This window comes from Centruroides vittatus, unplaced genomic scaffold (genome assembly GCF_030686945.1).
Source record: "Centruroides vittatus isolate TY-2023 unplaced genomic scaffold, ASM3068694v2 scaffold_435, whole genome shotgun sequence".
Lineage (NCBI taxonomy): Eukaryota > Metazoa > Arthropoda > Arachnida > Scorpiones > Buthidae > Centruroides > Centruroides vittatus.
Genome location: NW_027122708.1, coordinates 5,746,564 through 5,773,489, shown reverse-complemented (window position 1 = coordinate 5,773,489; position 26,926 = coordinate 5,746,564). Strand labels below are relative to the sequence as shown.

At 31.1% G+C, this 26,926-nt stretch overlaps 1 protein-coding gene and 1 pseudogene across 1 annotated transcript in view; one reads left to right on the top strand and one right to left on the bottom strand.

Moving 5' to 3' along the window:
- LOC136989023 (telomerase protein component 1-like) overlaps nt 1-26,926 on the top strand; it is a 241,123-nt gene that overhangs the window by 149,320 nt on the left and 64,877 nt on the right. The window contains exons 31-37 of the mRNA XM_067287049.1: nt 3,246-3,341; nt 10,424-10,548; nt 14,352-14,501; nt 15,692-15,800; nt 16,041-16,154; nt 16,220-16,318; nt 26,422-26,557. Of these exons, the coding sequence (XP_067143150.1) occupies nt 3,246-3,341; nt 10,424-10,548; nt 14,352-14,501; nt 15,692-15,800; nt 16,041-16,154; nt 16,220-16,318; nt 26,422-26,557 (829 nt within the window). The remainder of the gene's footprint in view (nt 1-3,245; nt 3,342-10,423; nt 10,549-14,351; nt 14,502-15,691; nt 15,801-16,040; nt 16,155-16,219; nt 16,319-26,421; nt 26,558-26,926) is intronic.
- Nucleotides 5,955-6,734, bottom strand: LOC136989137 (uncharacterized; annotated as a pseudogene).

Below are 26,926 nucleotides of genomic sequence, written 5' to 3'. Positions count from 1 at the left end.
AATGCCATTTTTATCATATAAAAGCATGTAAGATATTTGAGTGTATTTATTATCTTTGCAAGACAGCTCTGATTTAGTTTTAAATGTAAGATATGAAGGCTGTGATTTAAAAACTTTTTTTAAAAATTTAAAATTTATAATGTTAATAAAAAAAATCTTGAGAAAATTTAGTTTTACCAGAGAGCAATGGTGTAAGGCATGACAGAAATTATCTATTTTATTTAATTAAATTAGTAATATATTTTATATACTATAGCATTCAAAAGCATTGTATTTTAAAAACTAATTTTTTTAAACATGTTTTCCTGAAGATGGATTTATTAATCTGAAAGTAATTAAGAATGTTGTTGCAAATAGGATTATTTTTATGTCCGTAATAAAATAAATTATTTTGTCGAATACTGTTTCTTAGAATTGTTAAGAAAATTGTAGTTTCTAACATTGCTTGAAACTGCACTGTCAGAAAAGTTTTTTTAACATTATAAATATATAAATCTTCAATGACTTATTTAAATTATTTTTAAGAACCAATAATAGAAACCATTATTTTAGTGTTTATGAACAAGTAGCTCTAATAAAATAGAGACTAAATTAGTTGGTGCAAATAAAGATGTTTATTAACTATGTCTCACAGGAAAATGTTCCCAATTTTCTCTGTCTCAGATTACAAGTATTCCCTGAATTGTTATCACATCTATTGTTTGCTACAGTTATGTAATAGAAATATTGTATGACATTGCTTAAATGTAAATTCTATTAAAATTATTCACATGAATTTATAAGGACTTTTCAAATCATAAATTACATGAACAGTTAATTTATTTGAAGCTATTGTGGTGTACATGCGGACAAACAATAAAATATGAGATTGTACACAATAAAATAATATTTTATTAATGGTTCGCGCGGTTCTTTATACACTACATTCTTTGAGATCCCAACTATACATTGCCAATATATAATGTCGGTGTGGTAAAACTTTGTACACACAAAGGAGAGTGATACGTTTACTCGACAATGTTCTTCGTTTGTAGCCATTTCCGAAATATTCCGATTAACTTAAACTATCTTAAACTAACTTATAATCTAAAAGAAAATAGAGGAGGAAAGAATGAAGGGTAAGAATAGAAGAAAAATGCTGGTGGGGTACCCGGGTTTCTCTTTTGTCTGGTCTTCACTCTTGACGAAATGGAGACTTGCATTGCAGTCACTTGTAGCTGTCCTTTTCAATAACTCCAATCTAATGATTTTTAAGTATATCACCAAACTCTCGGTTTTAGTTTTCGTCTATGTCAGTTCTTTTTCCTGCAGATGACCTAAGCACTCTGTCTCGATCCGTGACGACGATCACTTTCTTTTTCGTCCGCTTCTTCTTAACGCTAGCCCCGGAATGCTTAATCTCCCTCCCCGACTTGCCTCAGGGTTTATACACACTTGTTTTTCGGTGTTATTCTACGAAAATGTGTTCCCACCAGCAGGAAGGAAAGACCGTTAGAAAGTTCGAAGAAAAGATATAGAACAAAAGATTAACGAAACTTAATATTAGACTTAACACTACAGACATATATACAACAATATGGCGTATCACCACACTATTACAGAAAAACAGCATGAACATTATTTATTACTACATCACTTACAGGTTTTTGGAAAAATAAGTTTAATGAACAGCATTACTATAGAAACAGAAATTGTAAGACAGACATATCCATTATGATAAATAAATGTGAGAATCTGGAGACGAAGTATAATTTTATTACAAAATCAATTTTATCAGACTAAATAACACCACCTCCGTAAATTAGAAATGAAAAATCTTATTTTTTTAAAGTATAAAACAAAATTAAATTAAAGTAATTTTTTTGTTAAAAAGCAACACTTTTTTTTGTCATTTTTGTGAGGAAAGGGGAAATAAAACTGCCTTCAACCATATATTATCACAAATTTTAATGAACATTCGGCTGTTTGACTCATCTGTACATTCTGTCAGATGATACAAATTCCAAATTCCGATTGGAGGAGATTTATGTAAAAAAGGGGCAATTTCCTGCCGTTCACGGCCGTTATTCTACCTCCAACCCTTGTAGATCATTCTACTCAAATCTTTGAGGGCTGTTTTCCTTAATTTGAGCCATTCTACTCCAGCCGTCTCCTGAATCTCCAACAGCAACCTCATCTTATCCAAACTGTCGTCGTTCACCGCAGAAGCACTGTTTACAAATTGAGGTAGTATGTTTATAAAGATATAAACTCTCTCTCACACATTAAGTAGGGACATTAGGAGTTACCTGTATTTTATTTTTGTTAATTTTATTAAATTTTGTCTTTAGTTTGTTTAAATGGTCTCATTCTTGATTCTAAAATATATGTTGCTGTCTTATCAGAAGTCCACGAGTCCTCCCCCACAAAATTATAAGGACTACATATCGCAGGCTTAACACGCAATTTAGGCTGGTGTCAGGAAAATTTAGGGAAGGTCATAAGAGCCTCTTGTTACTAAGAAATTATTTTACAATTCCATCCACTGACAAAGTGTGCAGATCTTGCGGATCTGAAACCTATCACGGATAAGAGTAACATCTCTTAACCCCGGATTCCCACATAAACAACTAATCAAAAATTGCTCAGTTTACTAGAATGTGTACAAAATATTAGAAATAAAAACCACACTCGTACCCAGCAGAATTACATAAATAAAAAACTTAAATCAACACCTTAATGTTCGCTGAGAGATTTATTAATGTAACTAACGTTTTTGATCTAATCGATAGATCATCTTAAGGTTAAACAGAATGTTTCTTAAATGGAACATCAATTTTCTCAATTGATGTTCCATTTAAGAAACATTCTGTTTAACCTTAAGATGATCTATCGATTAGATCGAAAACGTTAGTTACATTAATAAATCTCTCAGCGAACATTAAGGTGTTGATTTAAGTTTTTTATTAGAAATAAAAATGAAAATTGTTAATTAAACTATAATATAATTTATGTAACTTTGTTTCTTTGATGATGCACATTTTCATACATGTTGAAGTGGCATAAAAGATGTCATTTCTACATTATTGGAAATAATAAAGGATTAAATATAGTTATGTTTAAAAAATTGAAGATTAGTCCAGTTAAAAATTGGAGTTTAAATTGAAACTAGTTTTCTATATTATATTATAAATTTTGAGTTTATTGAAATTAAAATATTTTATATAAGTAAATTTTACTAAAGTTTGGTTTTCAATTAATATTAGGCTGTGATATCCATTGCTGTTTCAAAAGATGGAAGAAAGGCAGCATTTGGTAAAAATGATGGCATAGTTCAACTTGTTAATTCTTTGTCAGGAAAGGTAATTACAATTATATCACTTTAAAATTTTTTTTAAACTCTATTTCTATTGCTATACAACTTTATCCATGTCTTATATTATATCTATTGTCTATTAGTTATAAAAACATGACAATGATACAGTGGGAACAGGTAAATAAGGATGATAATTTCAAATATTAAGAATTTAAAACAAAAAATAAAATGAAAATGTTACATGATTTCATCTATTATTCATGAACTCTCCAAAACTGGGATAGGATAAACACACACAACCAAACCAATACCAGCAATTATGTAAGTAATAAATAAAGAAATATTTACTAATGTTTTCGTCCATTTAAAATGACATAATCAGGCACATAACACAGAACAAAACGGCTACATTAAAATCAAACACATCATACAAATAATTTACATGTTCAAATTAAAATTGTCAATGGAACAATGTATGCTTACAGTTTAAAATTATATACATTATTATACATTTTAAAATTATATCCTGAACAAAATATAATATATGTATACACTGTGTGTATATACAGGGTGGGCCAACGAAAACGAAACAGCAGAGTGTTCGTGTTCGTCGAAGCAAATCACTCAGACAGGTCAATTTTATTCTCGAGGGGACATTTTTTGCAATAACGTTTTTGCGATTCTGAATACAACAGACAACAAAAAATTTTAAAAACTCATTTATTTTGTATTAACTAAACAAACATTTATTTTAAAAAAAATGTTTGTTTAGTTAATATACAGAATCGCAAAAACTTTATTGCATAAGATGTCCCCTCAAGAATAAAATCGACCTGTCCAAGCGATTTGCTTGGACGAACACGAACACTCTGCCGTTTCGTTTTCGTTGGCCCACCCTGTATATGTATATTATTCAAAAATATTAAAGAATAATTTATAGAATGTGTTTGTTTCCCCATAAACATTACATACTTAGATTAAGATAAATGTCATAATGACATAAATTAATTTCCGAATAATTATTTTGACACAAATAACAGATTTAATTTAAATTTTGATTAATGTAAAATTGTATCTGCATGGTCTGGTGTGATGTAAATGAGAAAGCTTTATGAAAGTTCAACAATATCACAGCACACTGTAGATAGTGTGTCTGTTTCTTTGAAATTAATTCCTACTTCATTCTTAAGTGTCCTATAGATTTCAATTGACTCCAAGTATTTAAGGTGTGCTCTATTGGAAACTCTGTGTAGCGATCTTACATCCCATAGATCAACACGTACATCCTCACGTACGGCACAAGTTGCTAAAGCCATGGTTCTTAGCTTCTTTCTTATTGTGTATTCGTGCTTTTTCATTCTCAGAGCGAGACCCCTCAGTCTCACCAATATATAATAATGTGCGGCAGTGGCATGCAGTCCTTGGAAGTGGTGGAAGTGCCACTTCCCTTGTATTTTCTAAATTATAAATATATATTGCACGATTATTTTCATATTTGAACATACTTTGAATTAATTAAAGTTTGTATTTTATTATAACAGCATTATGTATCTTATTACAAATTTCTATACTAAATGATAAGATTGCTATTGTATATTCGAATATAAATTTGTATATGGATATTCTCAATGGAAGTGCTGTATTGTTGAATATGGGACAGCTTCCACAGCGAAAATATTTGAATGGTGTAAAACAGGCATTTGCGCATGTGCTTTACAGAGCACCAACCTCACAAAGTTTAGCTGGTAGAAGCTACATACCAAAATATCGTATAACACTTTCGATGATTCTATCCAGGACTAGTTCTGGGCTGTTAGCTGCCTGCCCGCTAGATGGGCCACTCTCGCCCCATTGTGTGAATGGCCAGTAGATTTATAACTTAACCCAACCAATAGGAATTTACTGGTATGTTTTTATGATAGTTCTGTATAGTTGACAAAAGTTAAAACAAAAAAATCCATTAAAATATTTGATATTTTCATTCTGCTCTCCCATCTTGTATTACTTAGATTTCAATGTGATATTACAATTTAGTATGTTTTATCTATAAGGAGATGCAGAAAAAAGATGTACAATTCTTGTACAATGTTAAAAAATTAACTGTTACTTTGGCAGCATCATTTACAACTAAATTTAATGAATGAGATGCACAAGAGAGCATCAAGTCAAGATTAGGTTTGTCCTTCCACACAATGAGAATGTCATCAATGTATCTGACGTACAGTTCTATATCTTCATAAAATTTAGGCACTATGGCATTCTTGTGTTTTCTGACCACTAATTCACACAAAGTTCTCAATAGTATCTATTTTCTAGTGAAAAGTTTGATGACAATATCTATTATAGAAAAGAAATTTTTGCAATAAACACAAGGGTAAAAATTTCTTAGATTTGTGAGTCAATGGAATACAATTAACTATATTCTGTCAAACTTCACAAATCTGTTAATCAATTATGAAAATAACAGACAATGTGATGCATTCATCCAGGGGTATACCAATCAAAAATGGCGCCTAGGGCACGCATCAAAGTTGTGCCCCTTCGTAAATTATCTTAATATAAAAAACAGATACACTAAATAAAACAGTCATAAATCTTACTTACAAAACATATTTATTTTCTATTTTATAATGAAAGCGAGTCCGTAAATCCTTTACACTTACAATTGCACCTTTCTGGCCTTCTGCGACGCAAACATATCTATGATGATTTCGAAATTAGTCTTTTCCATTTTTTCTTGCTCTACACTGAGCAAAGCTAGGTCGCATAACCTTTCTTGACCCATTGTAGCCCTCAAATACAAAGTATGAATTTTAACTTACTGAAAGATTGCTCACAACTTGCAATGGATGCTGCAATTGTGAGCAGAATTTGAATGGAAATGTGCAGATTTAGAAATACACTTTCATCCCCGTACTGCACAATAACTTCAAGTAGCTCTTCACATTTCTTTATGTTGATGTTTTTTCTTGTAGATGTTAGTATTTGAACATCCAATATTTCTTCATATAACTGTTCCCTGTTAACATCACAACCATAGAAATCTCCGAATTCTTTACATTCTTTTTTAAATTGTTGCACTTGTCAATGTTATAACACAGTGTTTTAACATCTAGAAGAAATGCAAATCTCGTGTCAGTTTCATGCAAATGAGTAAACTTTTTACTCATTTCACACACAATATGATCCAGCGATTCCTTCATTACTCGTTCCATTTCTTCTTTAGCGGTCAAGCCTGCGTCTGACGCACTCTCTCCAGACATACATTTTTTCGCCTTTGACGCCTTTCCATGGCTACATCCCATTTCTGGCAAAGATTGAATCTTCTTTTTAATGCCTCATTAACTAACCTCTCTCCTTCATTTGAAAAATAGTCTCGGAGGGCTTTTATGTCCAAGGCAGCATTATGAAAATTCATACTAGGGTCCTGGAGCCGCTTTTGGACATGGTCAATGGAAGCGAGTACATCATTCCAAAATCCTAACGTCAGAAAATCGTAGGACAACATGTGATTATGAAGAAGTCTGGCCTCCCTTCTTGTTTCAGTGGTTTGATCGCTATCGTCTGTCATATCTTGGAGAAGGTTCAGCATATCTTCAAGATATTTGTGAACTGGCTTTACTGCTTCAACCTTTGCACTCTATCTTGTTTCGGACTCTGATTTTACAACCACAGGCATGCATTTTTTGAGTTTTTCCCAGCACAGAGTGGAATGAGTAAAGAATATGTAAAGAGCTTCAATAGTTTCGAAAAACGTGACCATTAAAGTGTCCTGCTTGGCTGCATGTACACTGACCAAATTGAGTGAATGATTATCACAATTCACAAATATTGCCAGATTATTCTTTTCACTTATTCTTTGGTGAACTCCAGTTTGGTGCTCAGCCATCACAGCAGCGTTGTCATAACATTGTGAAAAACAATCCTGTAGATCCATATTGTCTTTCCCTAGCTGTTTAAGTATTTCGTCAGCTAAACTTACAGCATCCTTTTGACTTATCTGAATGAAACCAAGAAAGGACTCTCTAACATGGACTAATTTTCTCTCAAAATCAACCTCTACATATCTCACTACTTCTGACATCTGCCCACAATGTACCTGATCAGGAGTTGAGTCAAACATGTGTCCATAGTATTTCGATTTGCAAATGCTTTGCAATAAACTTTAGCAAACAGTGGTCGCCATCAGATGAATGAACTCATTTTGAACTTGAGGTGAAAAGTAAGATGTGGTTCTGGGATTATTTTTAACATGAGTAAGATGGTTATTCATGACAGGGTCGAATATGGCCAAGAGTTTTATTAATCCAAAGAAATTACCAGCATTACTGGATTCGGTTCCATCGCATGTAGTGAGTAACCTTGTAGTGCAATGACCTCGTAGTCCATCGCTATGTAGTGAGTGACCCCTGTGACCTTGTAATGCAAGATTTTGAGAAGCAAGAAATTTGATACTTTTTAATACGTTATGCCACTTTTGTTTTTCTGTCTCGATCTGGGTTTGAAATTCAATGTCAATGATCCCTTTATTAGCTGCAAAATTTCTTTCCATTTCCTTCCACTGTGTGAAACACTCACGATGGTTCTTCGCATTTTCATGTGTAGTGAGCCTTTCAGGTACTTTCCAGTGGGTAAATCCATCTTTGTGCTCTAATGAAGATTGATTATCTAATTGTAAAAAGATAAGACGACAGATGCAAAAACTGATTGTGTAGTCGGGGAATAGACTAGCCATGAGCGATTCACTTCTTCACCGCGATTTCCTAGTTTCTTCTTAAACCAACTTTTGTTCATACAATGGTTATTTGTTGGCAAGAAAGGACCTTCAGTATTTTGAAAATATTTTGAACCCAATTTAATTATTTCTGTTTTTAAATAATCTGACAGAATTACTTTCCCTGTATTCTTATCAAATTCAAGAAGTCCAATTTCATGCTGTATAATCACTTCTGGTATGACAGTCATTGCGGTTTTGACATCATTCACCCTATCACCTCCGCCACCTTTTTCTCCTACTAAAATACTAATGTTTTTTATAAATTCTTTCATAGCCTTAGAACTTGTAGTCACACAACTTGTTATCTCGTTACACTCTGAATTAGCTAAATTGATATCTTTTTACATTTTTTTGAACTATTAAACTATAAATTCAATCTTCATAAAAGGCACAAAACGCAGGTCAGGTCATTGAACTTTCCATAAAAGCTTACTTCATTTTTGATATTGTGAATTTAACTAAATATGTAATTAAAGGTGTTAAATCTATTTAACTACACATTCAATTTACAAAATAAAGAATACAAAATCCATTCGTTTGTTTTTAGCCAAGTTTGTACCTTGTTGTCAAGTGACGCTGATTAGCACTAAATGCCACTTGGAAACGAAACTCAATCTAATTCATGAACATGCCAATTCAAGAAATTAATATATGGAAGTACTTACCGTAAAAGTAAATCCAATATTTTTGTTCAAGGCACTGTCACTGACAATTAGATAACAAATCAAGTAGCTTCAATAACGCTCGCTCGCTCAGGAGTATTTAAATCAGAATCACAAATCACATGTAAACATGCTGGAAAGAAATGGATGTGCATGCTGGAAATATAAGCATTTCTTCCAGCATGCTGGAAATATAAGCCATTTCTTTCCAGCATGCTGGATGTGCACGATGGAAAGAAATGGCTTATACATAATGGTTATCCATGAACTGTAGGACATTGTCACATATGTTCAGGTAGGGCTGTTGAGAGAGGGAAATTAAAAATTTTCCTTGGGCCCAGAGAAAACTTAACTACTTGTAGTAGTAGTACTACCCATATAAATAGTAGTACTACTACTATTTATATGGGTAGTACTACTACTACCCATATAAATTAGCATTATTTCTATTAACAAAAATTAAAATTTTTAAAAATACTTTTTATTAATGAAGAAACATTCTACATGTTTCATTTATTAAATAAATGCAAAAGGGGTTCACTGTACCCTGGGACCCCATACAAGCTCTTGATTGCCCTGTGGTCAGATAATGCCCTTTGAAATATGGCACTAGGGAATCTGTGGTTGTTCTGCAAATGGAATACAACCTCAGTACATTGGAGTACACCTTCAATACCTCTTTGATGTACCAGCAATGCATATGAGGCAGGAATGAGGGTAGAATCTGATGCAACCCCACTTCATAGCCTGTATGGATATAGATATAGGCCTGTATGATAATAGCAACTGATAACAATTGATTATAACTGATTATAACTGATTGATTATAACAACTGATAATAGGCCTGTATGATGCAAAATGCATACATTCAAGAGTCTTTCACCATAATGTCTCTCACCAAATGAGATAAGTCATCTTGCTGTGATGACATTCTTGGCATCATTGCAGTTATAGCCACCTGTGGTCAAGGATCAATGGTAGCTGAAGCAATGGACAGCAAACGAGATAGTCCTACTACTGTCAACAGCATCAAACCGTGCATGTAGAGACAACCATTGACATATAACAGATCACCATTATTGGGTTAGGATCAGTGATGTGGTTATTTGGTTCATTACCACATGCATGAGATGTGTTGGAAAGCTCCAGAGTTTTTGTACCAGTGGGTCTGACCTACCTCTAAGTTACCCACTGATGACATACTCTCATCACTGTGTTTTCATTCCATCCAACTCAAAGTATTGACATTACAGAAGGATAATTTGCCTGCCTGCATTCTCACAATTGTTCCTTGCTCAAAGTCTGAAACTGGACATATGAATTGTCCTCTTTATAGGGATATCTTTGGTTCTAGTGAAGAGGACATTATCCCTATGTCCTATTATACGTACCATATCGTACAGTACTGAATTTATATGCATACCATGTTGGGATAAAAGCTGAAACTACAATCAATAACAGATTTTTAAATAGTTATTAAAGTCTAAACTTATTTAATTTGAAAAATAACTTTCACAGATTTTAAATATTTTTAATTTGAGTTTAAAAATATATGATTTCAGAAAATTAAAATTTTACACTGCCGAAAAACTCTGAATTATTCGTCAAAAACATTAGTCATTTTTTTTATGTAATATAATTTAAAATTATAAGGTAACTGAATTTAATATGGTTGATTTATATTTCAGGTGATACGCACATTTACTGGGCATAAAGAAGCAGTATGTTGTTTGTGTTTTGTTGGAGAGGATAAACTTTGCAGTGCCTCTATTGATACTACAATGAGTATATGGGATATTGATAAGGGTCATCGGTATGTTTTTATCATATTTAGTTTATAATATTGACACTAGAAATGACAAAGAATTTTTAAATAAAAAATATTGACAAATCTGATGGTTGTTTCTGTTTGCATGACAGATGTTTGAAGACTCTTTGCTAGTATTATTAATTAAAGAATAAAGATTTAAAAAAAATTAAAACCAAAGAAAAGTTAGAATGAATTTTAACAAAGGCACATGCAAGTGCATGTACACACACAGAGACACACATACACATATAATATATATATATATATATATATATATATAAATTCAAGAATTAATAAGACAATTACAGTAGATCTTTTGCCAATACATATGTTGGGCATGAAATGATGTAAATTTTTTCCCCCTCTGGCCCTTTTGTTGGATGGGCTGTAGTAGTCTCAGCTCCTTATGAAAATAGGGCAACATTGTCAATTATAAAATTGTAGCACATGAAAATGTATACACTTACCTTTTAGTGCATTCTGAAATATCAAGTGGAATCCCAAAAACAGAATGCCTGTCAAATATGACAGGTAAATGTCTCATTGCATTACATGAATACAATGTGAAATGGTTGAATGTGTGGTTAGGTTTAGGTCAACAGTGATATAGTTATTACATTAGTGTTGTTTTATTTAATCGGATTTGATATTTTCCAATGTAAATAATCAGATTTAATAAATTGGATCATTTGCATATCCGTATCACAACATGCTCAGTGACACACTCATAATTTAATCTTGGGAAAGTTGGGTTGAACAGATGATAAAAAAATTTTTAATGTGAATTCAATAAAACTCCCAGCTTATGTGACTGCTAGTTCTTAAGAAATTTAGAAATATAAAACACAACACACTATAAATTTAAAAAATGAATTATAATTAGGAAAAGGTTTTTGAAAATGTTTGAGCATGCCAGGGCCCCTGGTCCCCTTTGGGTGTGACACTGAACATATTATCTATATCTAGTGATGCATTGTTAAACCTTGTGCGTTGTGCAGTAAAGCATTTACTTGTCATATTTAACAGATTGTTTCATGATCTCACTTAATATTTTGAAATGAACTGAAAGGTAATAAATAGTGCATAGTTTTATTTTTGTGCTACAACTTTGTAATTAACAATGTTGCCCTATTTTGCAACACAACTCAACACCAAAAACAGTGATTTTTTTACTCAAAATGTCTAATGTTTTCAGCCTAATTGATAGGCTATTGTCAGGTAATCAAACTCAAGCAAATAGAATGCTTAAATGAAAGCATTTGAATAAGTTCAAAACTTGAAAAGAACAGGTTGCCTTGCATAAACAATAATGCTTATACATAAAATACAGGGTTCCTGCACACCTGGAAAGTCAGGGATTTTCATTAGTGTTCAGAAAGTCATGGAATGTCAGAAATTTGTTAAAAATTGTCAAAAAGTCAGGGAATTTTCTTCCTTGGCTGCCTTGAGTTTTTGCTGACAATGTGCTTGACTAAGTGTAGCAGTCTGCAGGCAGCAAGAAATTATGTGGTGCAATACAACTTACGAAACGGGGTGCAGAATATTTTCAGGACCCAAAATACCTCTCAAACTTACACAAAATTTCCCCAAAAATTTACAAAGTAGACAAAATTATAAATAATTTAAATGGTATTATTTATCATTTCTCATTTTAATAATTTTGATTGCATAACAAAACAATTTCTGAATTTTTTCCAGTTTATTAATATTTTATAAAGTTCAGGAAATTTATTAAGAGAGAAATTTAATAGATATATACTTTTGTACATGAATTATATAGAATTTGTTAACAAATAATAAAAAATAATTGTTTTTTTCAAAGCCATGTAGATTTATGGTTGTGGATTAATAACAGAATTTTAATACTACATTTTATTCTTAATTTTAATAATTTAGCAATTATAAAAAAAAATATATAACTGTTAATTAGAAAAAATAACTAATTAAAACATTGAAGAAGTAAAACATATATGCATAGAAGTCAAATGCTGTTTTATTTTGTCAGTGTGCCATACTGTAAGAGACATGAGGGTCAAGGAATTTGTACAAATTTGATTAGGGAGTCATGGAAATTAAAACAAACATTTGAGTAGGAACCCTGAAAATAATTATAACCCAAAAAGAAATAAAAGAAAAAAGTGAAATAATAAAAATTATCATCATTAAGAACAGAAATTACAACCTTCTTGAATAGAATGGTTAGAGGTATGGAAATTTGCATCATCATTTAGTGCATGCCCAACATATTAATAGCATTCATTGGAAAAAGATCTACAATGATTTTCCTATTAGTTTTTGAAATACTTAGCCAAGAAGGGATTTTTGTTCCCACCTCTGTGTTTGTGTGTGTACAGTGTTATATGTTTCCTCACAATGTTCTCTACTTTTTTGTAATTTAAAACAATTCTTTGTTAATAATAATATTTTCCTATATTATTTATACTAATTTAATATGCATATTGAAAAGATATTGTAATTTAAAATAATATGGAGAAAATTAATACTGTATTTTCACAGAATAACTGGCATGCTGCATGCCAGTTAAACTGCATCTAAAATATAAAATTAATCAGATCTAACCAAACTAGTTGTTAATTAAACATTAAAGAAAACATTCTTCTGAGTACAATAAAATAATAACATTGTAATTTAACTGACTTAAAATCAGGAAGAGAGTTTTTGTTTACAAGACAATAAAACAATGACTTATTGACAGTAGTAGTAGTAGTTAGTCAGTCAGTATTGGTTACACTGACCATCTACCCTGATCTTAAAAATAACACCTTCCTCTCAAATTTCACTCAAAGCAAATATTAATTGTGTAAGTTGAGAATTTACAGCAAGTTTCTTGAATTTAACATGTTTCTTTTTGCATTTTTGAATCATATAACAATAAAATAACATAAAAAAAGCACTTTTGGAATTCCAAGAATATTTTATGTTGTTAGAAAGAAGACAAAATGAAGAAATTAAACATACAGTACAGCATCAATTATTTGACTTAATTGGGGACTGGGGTTTGTCGGATAACCGAAAGTATGAAAAGTACATTATTAGTGTAGTGTATTAGGCCTGGTTTAAATACTAGCCTCCCTTTCATGGTCGAGCCAGTGCTGCCAGCTAAAACATGCAAAAATTTAACAAAAATAATATTAAAGTAGCCAAGACATAACCAAATATTGTAGCGCCACATCACTAGCGGACATTTGAATTTGCCGACTAGAAACCAGTTGGTTAACTGATAAGTCGGTTAATCGGGGGTCGGATAATTGATGCTCTACTGTATAATCATAGTTTTTGATGCAATGCAGACAGTTTTACAGGTTTAGAATAAAAACTTGTTTGTTTTTACCTTACATGATTCATTCATTTTTTTTATTGTGCCCTCTAGAGAGGGATGCTGGTTTTTACCATACAGAAATATCTGATTTCTTGGTCTCCTCTGGATAGATTGGCATGCCGGTCATTCTACAAAAATACACAGAATAAGCATCTTTGAAAATAGACAAAGTGCTTAAAATCAGTTGTTTGAACACTGTTTTTATATAGGCATGAAGTGTTAAACTTTGATGCATCATAGCACACACAATATTTTACACTTTTAGATTTCAGATTTTTCTGGTAATGTGCTCAATATTTCCTTTCAATTGTGTCCTATATTTTATTTTTTCTTTGTAAGAAGTTTGCTTATACTGAAAAATATCATTAATGAGTGAGTCAGTGAGGTCAATGTAAGCTTTATTATATCAGATATGTATTTATATTTATTTATTTACTAAAAGTATTTAATATTTTTATAATTACAGATTACATTTATTAAAAGGCCATAGTCGACGTGTTAGTTCTTGTTGTTCTAGTTCATGTGGAAAATTTGTAATATCTGTTGGTTGGGATAATACATTACGTGTTTGGAATGTATTAAATGGATGTGAAATAAATGCAATAACAAGTATAAAGTATGTACCCGAAGTTCAAAATTTATATTTTTAATTAAATAAATATATATATTTATTTAATTAAATTATTTTATATTATTAAATTGATAATTTAATAAGTTTAGTATTATAGTATTGATATAAACATAAAATCTGTTATAAAGTATATTCAGTCAAATAAAAAGCTTCAAAAAGCACGTGTTTATTCTACCAATATATTTCTTGATATAGATAAAACATTTTGATATAGGTAGTAACAATTAAATATAACTATAAATGCCTAAATGCTTTAACTGTAAATTTCAATGTAATAATTACATTTTGATTAGAATCTTTAGACTCATTAGAATTATGATGGACAAAACTTTATGTAATGAAACCTTTGAAAGCTGTTGTCTTAAAACATATTGGAATATTTTAAAAAAATATTCTTAAATCTGGTAATTTTCTCATTGTTTTATATTGTATTGAATACATATGTGTATTGAACATATTATATGGTGTTATATCAATTATGATTTCATTTAGCCATTTATTATGAGGATTTTAGCTCAGTTTGTTTGTCATAAATTATGTACAGATTGTTGGATTACTGGATTTTATATGTATATACTGTATGGTAAAAGGAACGCACCTAGTTCACAGATTAATTTATTGTATTAATCATGATTGTGACTGTTTTGCTGACTGCATGTGCAACATTCAACTAGTGACTGACAGTATACACAGACATCATCATCTCTCTATTGCATACATCGACAAGTAGTAACATGAGAATTTCATGTACACTGCTGTGCAGTGTTGGATTTCTGGACATGTTGGACTGATAAGTGACAGATTATAGAGAGACTGCTGTATTTGGATAGTTGCTGTTACAGAAATACAGTAGTTAAGTATTCAATGCAAGGTAATGGAATATCAAATATTTAATGCTAATAAACATGATATAACAAAACTAATCAACAATAAAATTAGAGAGACCATTTCATCACTAAGTGAAATCATGTTAAACTTATATCTTTTATGGGATCTACTTTGTTTTTTTTTACATTAAATTTTCTTGTTGGACAAAAAATTTTTTAAATTTAAAAAAGATTGTTTATTATATTAAATTAAAATTCAAAAATAAATAAATTTTTTAAAAGAAAGGTTATGAAATCAAATCATTTATTCTTACGTTATTTTCAGTAAATATGTTTAATATTTTTTAGATCACCCTTGAATTGTGTTGCTCATCACTTAGAAAAATCATTAGTTGTAACTGGAGGATGGGATAAAAAAATCAAAATATGGGATTTAATAACAATGACTAGAACTGCTGTAAGTATAAAATAATAAATACTTTACATTGTCTTTTATTTTAATTTGAATTTATCATACATTTCAGAATTTAAATCATTTATTAAACATAACTATTTTATTGAATCATTGTTTTTAATAATTTGATAAACAGAAAGCTTTCTAATGAAAAATTTTATTTATTTATTTTCTTTGTGAATTATGCTAGATTCAAAAATATAAATTATATTTTTAATGTAAATTTTTAAATTATTTTTTTAGGTCCTTAAAGGTCATACATCTTCAATTCGAGCAGTTGATTTAAATAATCAAATTATTATTTCTGGATCATTTAATGGTGAATTATTCTATTGGTCATTAAATCAAGGAATACAAGTGAGAAAAATTATTATTGAAATAATAAAATAATATAAAATATTAATGATTTTATGTTTAAACAGCTTGGTCAAATTGTGAATGATTTATTTTCAATTAACTGCATTACTATTTCTACAAATGGAAACTTTTTGATTGTTGGGAATAATAATTCTACCTTAAAAGTAAGTAATGAATTTGATAATATAATCATTATTAAAATTAAATAGAGGAGATCCACTACTTATGAACTTTCAGACTTAGAAATAATTGGACCCTACATTTAAAATTTAAATTTTGCACAAATTTTGAAGTTCTGTTCCCCATCATGAGGTGATGTTGAAGTCAGTCTTTAGCCAGTAATAAATAATAAATTTTTAGTACACATTTAATCCACATTAATTATTTATCATCATTTTTTGTTTATGCACAAATTCTGACATTCTATTGCCACTCATGAGGTGGCGTCAAAGTTTTGCAATTTTTATAAACTTTTACAATGAGGGCTTCAAAAATGCATCCAAAATGTAATAGTAAATTTAATAGTGGAGATAAATGCAAGGAGTGTGGCTCTATTACCGTGGAAAGTAAACTTTACATTATAAAGCTAAGTGCATTAAGTGGAAAAAACTGCATTTGAAACATCTGCTACTAAGTAGTAGCAAGTGGGTAAACAAGCATAATGTATTCTATTAAGTACATTGAAGAATCAAACACTAACAATATGTAGTTATTCTGTGTACAAATGTACTTTCTAGGTTTGTTTTCAGCTTACGAACATTTCAATTTATAGCAAAACCTCAAGAACCTAAGTTCATAAGTAGTGCCTGTAATATCAATAATTATTTACACTACTTTAACTTACTTCATTCAGTGGGTTTTATATTGTTAATTTGTTTCATTCATTCATCTTATTAATTGAAATTTTTATATTTTTTTTCACTTTGTTTTTAATCAAAAATAATATGTTGCTCTTTAAAAATCAAAGAAAACAAGTCTGTTTTAATTTTTTTTAAAAGTTCAAAAAATATGCTCTAATACTAATGTTTAAAATGTTTCAATATTGCAGTCTTTTAAATTACAGTAAAAATAATTATTCAAAATGAAATAAGAGAGAATGCAAATTTGATAACAACTTACTCCCTAATAAATTCTCCCTAACTCATATTTTTAAACATGTCTCTGATTGTAAATATTATCATAATTTTTTAATATAACACAATAGAAATGAGCAATTATTTATTGTAACATCATCACAATGCTGGGCTACAATTTTTAATCATATTCTTAATTTAAAATATATGCTTTTCTTCTTAAATTAGTACTGCTAGTGTCTTGCCCCTGTATGTACATCATACTTTTCTGTTAGTAATGGAGTCGTGTCAGTCATCTATTAACTACTTTCAGGGGAAAAGCTTTTAATTGAAATAATGTGCCTTATGATGCAAATTGGAAGTCATGTTATTTCAGTCAGGGCCTCCTGCCTTTAAGGTTTTCATATCTGGTCTCAGATTTCGTCTATCTAACTATGTTCTCAAGATTAAGGAAAGACAGATGGACAGATGACAGTGGGAATTTATAGGTCTACAGTTTTTTCAAATTGCAGCCCAACAATGGTAGAACGGAAGCAGACCTTGTGTTCAAGCTGCATACAAGATTCCAAATATTACCATGATTTCAGGAGTCAGATCTATCCTGTATTACAGGATTGCCTTTTAACTTTTATACCTAAAAATTAAACAGAAAAGTTAGAAATTAAAAACTGAAAATATTTTGCATTTAAAAGTAAATACTAATTAACTAAAATACAAACAAAAATGGAATTGACATAAGAATATTGAGAGTAAAGAATATTAAGCACATACAGAATATAAAAGAAAGTTTTTCAAGATTATTTCAAGGCATGGGAAAATTATTGGAGCAAGCATGTGTATAGAAGTTATTGTGAGAGTTGAGCTTATTATAAAATTATTATGTGGCTAAAGTTCTATGGTTAATTCCATAAACTTTTAGATAATAGCTGATATATGATAAAATTTTAACTATAACTTAATTGAATTAGTCTAAGAAAGGCAGAAATACTGAGATATCAAAGATTATGCTGATAATATACATTCTTTGTGTATACTAAACTTTGAATTAATAATTATTTTAAAATTTTTGAATTCTTTGAATTTTTTTTTAAATTTAGATTTGGTTGATGATATATCTTTTTTGTTTCCTTGGAGACTGTGAGACTCTGGGGGTTAATAATGATGATTTAAATTTTAAAATTAAATAACAAGTTTTTGTTAGATAATTTTCTATCAAATTAATATCTAAAAATTAAGTAAAGTTGAAAAGAGGAACTTCCTTTTCAACTAGAGGAAAACAATCTAGTTTGTCCAAAAGTGATAGTTCATGTGAGATGTCTTACATATCCACAAGACTGCCCAACTTCCGTCATGCATTGGAAGCATGAAGGGCTTATTTTCAATAATCTGATTGGATGGAATTCTTGTATAAAAGATGAGAGGCCATCTTCAAATGCACTTTTGCTTTTTTCCAACACTCTTGACAACTCTCTCATCCCTCTCCCCAGTTCTCTAACTTTCACTCATTCTCTCACTGAGACAAGATAAAACAATATGAACACTTTAAACTTGTGTCTTAATTAAAGAATTACATCATTCAATGAGCAAATAAATGTTCACAGGTAATGTAACTCTCTCGATTAGGAATGGAGTTGTCATTTATATTATCTGTTTTTAGAATCAGTCATGTTTAGCAGTTTATTTCTTTGATATGTTAATTTATAGTTTATTAACATTTAATTCTTCTTCTTCCTCTTTTGTCTTAGTCCCACTTGACAATGGGGTCAGCACATATTAGCATTTAATTCATTTGTATTATAAATTTATTCATCCATGGTTAATAAATATATCCTTAAATTATTACAATTTGATTTGATTAATGCTGAACTCCATTGTTGGCCCATGATCCCCATGTATCTCATGTATTTGATATTTCAATTTTGTCCCTCTTAAATTTTCGATAGAATTTATTTATATCTTTCCACTTAAAAGGATTAAACAACAATAACATGTAACACTGAGGTGTATTAAATAACATACCCTGAGAACCTATATCAGGTGTGTGATGAAAAAACAAAAGAAAAAAGTTTACCAAAAACATTTTTGAACTGCTCTGAGTTCTTCAATCAGGTGTTAAACGGAATTTCTGATGGAACATAGAATATACAAATTACAAAAATTTGAGAAAAACATTTGAATCCGCCATGAAAGCCGTGCATGCGTATTCGTAAGGTTGACAGATCTTGACATTTAAAGATTGGCATCCATCAATGCCTGCCAGGCTACCAACAAAGCCAACTCGTCTTTATAATTGATGCACGTGGAGTTGAGGCTCAATTTATATATGTGAATGGCCTCTAGCCATTTTAGGTGTTTTGTGCGGGAGGAAGTGGGGATGAGCTTCGCCTGGTTAAAGGCCTCCACAATGATAGGATCGGCGGTGTAAGTGGAAAGAGCGGTAGTGTGTGCTCCTGTAATCTTACTCCCAAGGAGCGTTTTGTCAGTTCGATGTAAATGAGGTCCCTATCAAATCTGTTGTCCCTAATGGGGATACCGTACACACCAGGGAATCTGTTCTGGTTGGAGGGGTCTTTCTCATTGCAGAGGATGTCAAAGATGGTTGGACATCTCCTGAACATGATCTGAACACAGCGTTTCTTGATGATCTCGGTACATAGCATTTTTACGTATAGATTATACATGATAGGGACCCATTCTACAGTGTCAGGATGGTTGTCGCTCTGCGTGTCAGCTGTGTCTGTGCGTTTACGTATAAGCCATACGTAAAAACGCTATGTACCAAGATTGCCAAGAAACGCTGTGTTCAGATCATGTTCTGACCATCTTTGACATCCGACCATCTTTGACATCCTCCGCAATGGGAAAGACCCCTCCAACCAGAACAGATTCCCTGATGTGTACGGTATCCTTATTAGGGACAACAGACTTGATAGGGACCTCATTTACATCGAACTGACAAAACGCTCCTTGGGAGTAAGATTACAGGAGTGCACTCTACCGCTCTTTCCACTTACACTGCCGATCCTAACATCGTGGCGGCCTTTAACCAGGCGAAGCTCATCCCCACTTCCTCCCGCACGGAACACCTAAAATGGCTAGAAGCCATTCACATATATAAATTGAGCCTCAACTCCACGTGCATTAATTATAAAGACGAATTGGCTTTGTTGGTAGCCTGGCAGGCATTGATGGATGCCAATCTTTAAATGTCAAGATCAGTCAACCTTACGAATACGCATGCACGGCTTTCATGGCAGATTCAAATGTTTTTTCAAATTTTCGTAATCTGTATGTTCTATTTAACATCAGAAATTCTGTTTAACACCTGATTGGAGAACTCAGAGCAGTTCAAAAACGTTTGTGGTGAACTTTTTTCTTTTTGTTTTTTTCATCACACACCGGATATAGGTTCTCAGGCTATGTTATTGAAAGGATTAATTTGCAAGTTGGGATGCAAAATAGTTTTATTCTAACTGGTGTCAGGCTCTTGACAATAGTATTGAGAAAGTCTGAATATTCATATATTCTTGACTTTCAGTGATATTTTGAATGGCTATCACATGTAGGACGGAATAGACTGGAACCTCCTGTTCTCACAGAGACCAATAAAGTATTTTCTCTAAACCCAAATATTGTATATTGGACCTCCTGTCCAACATCAAGGATAAAAACTGACCAAAAGAAAACCATAATATTAAATTCTAAAGAGATGACTTCAGAATAGAGTTCAATAAATTTTTTCATAAAAAGAGCCATTTTATTAAATACTGTGATTCTTCATAATTTGATTGAATAATAATCAAGGTACAGTACCTAGAGCCAGTTGATTCCCATATGAAGAAAATATGTTTTAAATACACAACAACTGTACAATTCTATACAACCATAATGATTCTAACTTTTTTACGACAGTTTTTACCCCTTATGATGGGCTGAGAACAGCAGTGCCTGCAAACTATATAAAAGGGGGCAACAAGCTATAAAAAAAAAGGGGATCATACATTATTTATGAAGCTTCAAACTCGGTATCAGATCAGTGCTCCTACAAGGTGGCACTGATTGCAATTGGGACTAACTTAGCCTCCAAAAAAAGGAACATTCCTTGTTTTCAAGGCCAAGTCTTGATCAACATATAATGAAACTGTATGGGACTGTGGACAGATATCATTTCTTAGTTTCTTTTATATTTGCAGAATAGGCCAGAAGTCATGAATTTTGTTGTTTGTCAATAATGGAATTTGGGATCCCCTTGGGGATTAGGAAAAGGGAAACACAGATAAAAGGGGGCACATGCTCCAAGTGCCCCATTGTATGGGCATCCCTGGCTGAGAAGCCCAAAGTATTGGGTTGTTTGAAAAGTAATTTCGTTTTTTCCATAGAAAAATAAATGCAATATTCTTATAATAAATAAATTATTTTATTGAATTATATATTGACCATTTTGGTCAAATACCTGTTGTCATTGTTTCTGGTAATAGCATGATTTCACATTCATAAAAGTTTTGATCGTTGTTTACAAAAACTGATTCAAGTGATTTTTAACACTGTCATTTCAAGTAAATGTCTTGTAGTTAAAAAAAATTTGTATAGACCGGAACAAGTAATAATCTGAGTGTGCCCGATCTGGCGAATATGGTTGGTGTGATAACACATCCCAGCTAAGCTATAACAGTTCTGACGAGTTACTGTGGCTGTGCACCTTATTTTGTATATTTTAGTATATATTCCTCTTAGTATTTATTCCATTTTCTTCCTCTTCGTTAGTTCTTTTGTCTATCTTTTTCTAGAAACTTCTGTCTTCCCTAACCCTTCCCTGTCAAATGGTGGTGACCTAATTAGAATACAAAGAAGAGGTGGTAGCCTGGGGGCTAAGTGGAGGAGGAGAGGTCACTTTTTGACTGAGACGTGGAAGGGACAGGACGTATTGTGAAGACCTCCAGGTTGTTCTAGCATCAACTGGAGGACAAGGGACGATAAGCCTAAGCCAACGTTCGTGAGAAATCCGAAGTATATCCTGATATAGGAACCTCAAAAACCTTATTGGGAGGATCGGAGAGACGTCCAAAATCAACAACACAGAAAATTATCAATCTAGTATTCGCAACCATCACCCCAAGATCGTCGACACTTTGGGTACCCATTCTTTTCTATCATACTTCCAACTATCCTATTGTCTATCTTTTCTTCCCTATCTTTTTTAGTCATATAAGTAGTTTTAAGTAATTAGTCTTAGTCCTTATATTTTGTAACGCGCTGAATATTCCTTTGTCGCGAGGTCGCATAACGATCCTATCTGAGCATCTGCCGGAATCATATGTGGAAAGGGTTATTATTGTAAAAACGAGGAGTGTCGGAAGTGTAAAGGAATCCTGCAAAGTAAATAAACACGGGTGACGAGAACATAATTTCGTGTTATATTCCATTGTGAATCGCTCACCACGTGCATATACTACATTACCAAACTTGTGTGAAATTTGGCATTATTATGGTAAAACACTACACTTTGTTTGTTGATCAATTCTGGCCTTTTCTGTTTGATGATATTACTCAATTTGTTTACTCGATGGCAGTACACTTTTGAATCAATTGTTAAATTGGTAAATGCTCAAAAACAAATTTATTTAAAATCCAACCATAGAGAGCATCTCTCGTTAATAATGTATGGAACCCATATATTGAGCTTTGAAACAAAACCAATTCGTTTTAAGTAGTAATAAACTGTTCAATTTAACAGATTTAATCTCTTAGTGATTTCACATGTTGTTATATGGCAGATTGCTTCAATCACTACCTTTATTTTGTTTTCATTGGCTTCAAATGGCCATCCAGAATGTGGTGTATCTTCGATATTAAAATTGCCAGAACGCAATGTTGTAAACCAGTTTTTGCACCGTCTTTCTCTCAACACATCATCTCCAAACATGTACCACAATTTTTTTCTTGTTTGAACAGCATTTTGATTTTTTAGTTATAAAAAAGCAAAATATGCCAAAAATGATGCTTTCGATTTTCCATATTTGATGGGTCACCGAAAAAAACAATTGTACAGAACCAAACAAAATTTCTTACAAATAAGCCTTAAAATGTCAGCTGTCAAATTATATAATGAAAATGTGGTTTAAAATCAAATTGGCTGATAAAAATACATCTAATTCCTCTGGTAATAAAAACACAAAATTACTTTCTGAACAGCCCAATAGTTGGGTTTAGAAAAAATGCTCTGGTCTCCAAGAAAGCAAATAAAGCCCATGCACAATATTTTTAAAAGGGTGAATTTTAAAAAAAAATTTATAATATAGTTTATTCATTTTTATTATATTGATAATATGAATATATAGAGTAAGACAGTACCGTTGGCTAAAGAAGAAGTGAACATGTACTGTACGAATAAATGTGTTATATGCAATATACTGTTTCATTTAATTTTTTAATTATTCTCAAACTAGAAATTTCCCCACCAAGCATGGTGGACTACTTTCTATGAGAAAGTAGAAACTGAAGAATTGAAAAGAGTAAATTTCAAGAAATTCAAGAAGAGTAGCTAATGTTTCTACAAATTAAGTAGCCTATACTTCCCATCAAAGCATAGTTAATGCACAATAATATATTTTAAATAACAGGCTTGTTAAATCATTACTTTCAATTGAATAATAAAATGTCACATGGTCACTATAAAAAGTATTTTTAATAGTAGAAGTGACACGATGCAGCTATCTTTTCTTTAAAATTTAAATTTTAAATTTAATGAAGTAAGTTTAAAATATGCCATTTGCCAAAATATTTAAAAATGCAATTTAAGGGAAATTTTCTCATCAAGCATGAATGTCGGTGGTCACTGTGGTCACTGATGTCACTGCAATGCAAGTGCGATCACTAATTCAAAATCAATAAACATTTAGTCTATAGCTAATATTTCTGCAAAATAAGTAGCCTATACTTTCTGTCAGAACATAGACTGAATATAACTTATATTTCATCTGGATTGGACAAAAATTGCAGGAATTATAAGGAATTCACGCACACAGATGACTGCTTTTATATTAGTAATGGGAAATTAAACTCCCAAACCTCTTATGTGTTTACCTTTATAATTTGCCAAGGCAAGATTTGGAAAGGAAGACTTTTAATATTTAAAATGACAATGCTTGTTGATTATATGTAAGTTAAAATCAAAAATACATGAAACTTAAGAGCAATTCTGCATAGTTTTTGTCATCATGTGCAAAGCATATACATCAATAAAAAATTACAAAATAAATATAAAATGTCCAGATGATTATAGATATTTATTTATTTTTAGAAAACTGCCAAAAAAGTTTTAAACTTTGAATTCTCTGCTTTTTATAATTCATTTAAACAAAATTTAATCAAATCAACGAAGCACCACTTCTGATTAATTTAATTTTTCAGCATATATCAAAAATTAGATGTATACATTTTACAAATCTTATGTACGTAACTGTTTACAAATTGTAATTTTTCATGTCTGTTTCTGAATTTTGTATTAGGATTAAACTAGTATTTATTAGTACCTGTTGTTTTCTGTAAATTCTGTGAAATTTGGACTAATATATTTCTCATTAATTTAAAAGATTATTTTATATATATATATACAGTATATATATTGTGTTAAAGAATGAAAATGCTCATTGAGCAAAAAAACATCCACAATGTATTGTGGTTTCTTTAAATCATCGATAATGCATTGCGGCACTTGTAAAAAAAGCTACAATGCGTTGGACTAACTCAAAAAGAGCACAAAGCAAAATGAAACCTCAGGCGCTCAAGTGTTCAGAGTGTCATGAATATGTTCATGTTATCTGCAGAGAAAGCAACATGAATGAGGGATTACTTGTAAGCTCTGTTTAAGAAAGAATAGTATCAATGCTAGAGAGAATTTGCCAAATCTGACCTAGAGAAACAGGTGGACAAAATGATTTCGCTATCCAACTCAAAATTTCCTGCAGTTGAAATTGGTTTGAATGTTTTAGTTAGGGTGCCTGATGTTAATAGGGGATGTGCAGCTCCCTGAAATGTTTTAGCTGTTATGAGCATTAATCCGTCAGGTCTCCATCAGTTAGGAAACAAAGAAAGACTTCTTGATTGACTTTATGCTTGTAATGAATTTACAATTTCTGTGAGTAACTTTATTAACGTTCAGAACATACCTCAACTTTGCTCAGCATCCATGTTAACATCTGGAAGTGAGCAAGGGTTTATAATGTGTCACTGTAAAAGATACTGTATTGATAAAAATGCAAATGTCACTCAAAGAACATAAAATGCAGCTCAAAATGGCATGGTAATAGTTCTTCTAAAAATAAATAATTCTGCAACATTCTTGATTCTCATAAAAAAGACTTATTTATTAATAAAAGTTCCTAACAAAATAATTATTTTTAGTAAATTAGTTGCTTGAGAATCTTGACATCTCAAGCACTGCAACAGATTTTCATGAATGATTAAATGTTGTTGAAAAGTAACCAAGTTACATTTCTATTTGTGGTGAATAATTTTGTTACCTACTTATATAAGATGATTGAAGATAAATAAATCATGATAAGAAATTAAAACTTTCTTTTTCATTATCACCTTGATCTTAGTTAATGTTCAGAACTTGTGGTGGCTTTTAACCATAATAAATCCGTCTCACAGTGGTTTTTAACTTTAGCAGCTGATTTTTATTCATTGTGTAGAGTACATCAAGCACCTACTAGTTCATGTAGTTTGACCTTTAGCACTTTTAAGCAAACAAAAAAAAACCAAATGTGTATTTTTTCTCCATACATTTTATTTCTTTGAAATTTTTTTTAGTATGAAAATTAAATTTCTAAAAACATTTATAGAACTAAAATATTGTTCAGCATTAAAAATTAGAAATAAAAATGTTTCAAGGCTAGAAACCATATTTTAAAGTTACAAACCGTTATGTGTCGTATCACCCTCTATCGTGGTTGCATCAGCTAATGTTCAGAATGTGGCTTTTCTTAATCATCAGAACATGTAGTGGTCAAATATCATGAAAGCCACAATTCGAATTTTGCTTTGTGGTCTTTTTAAGTTAGTCACAATGCATTGTGGCTGTTTTTACAAGTGCCACGACGTGAATTTCATATTGTGGATGTTTTTTTTTTTTTTGCTCAGTGAGCATTTTCATTCTTTGAGCCTAACATATACATATATTTTTTTTATAGGTATGGTCTTATCATAGTGGTCACATTATTTTAAAGGAGAAAGTTAAGGAGGCCCAGTATTTAAATTTCTTATCTCCAGAACATATTGCAATTGGATTTAAAAATGAAGAAGTGCTCATTATTAATATAAAAACAAGTAATTATCTTTTTCAGTTCGTAATTAAGTAAAATATATTCTAACTACAATTTTTTGAATTTTATTACCTTAAGCTCATCTAATTAAGGTTATTTAAATATATAAACATCTCAAAGCCTGATGTTTTTAATCAAAGCCAAACAATCACCAAACGATTCATTATGATGATCATTTAGCTAAGGTTATTTAAGCCTTTGACTATTTTCAGGCTATAATAAAGATGATTAAGCTAACAGATTTGGTCTAAAGAGAAATAAATTCTTTAATTTAATTATTATAGTTTAAGTATAACCCAGTTGATTAGATTTAAGCTGATTAAAATTCCAGCCTTGGTTATATTATATGTTCATACTTTTCATTCTTAATATT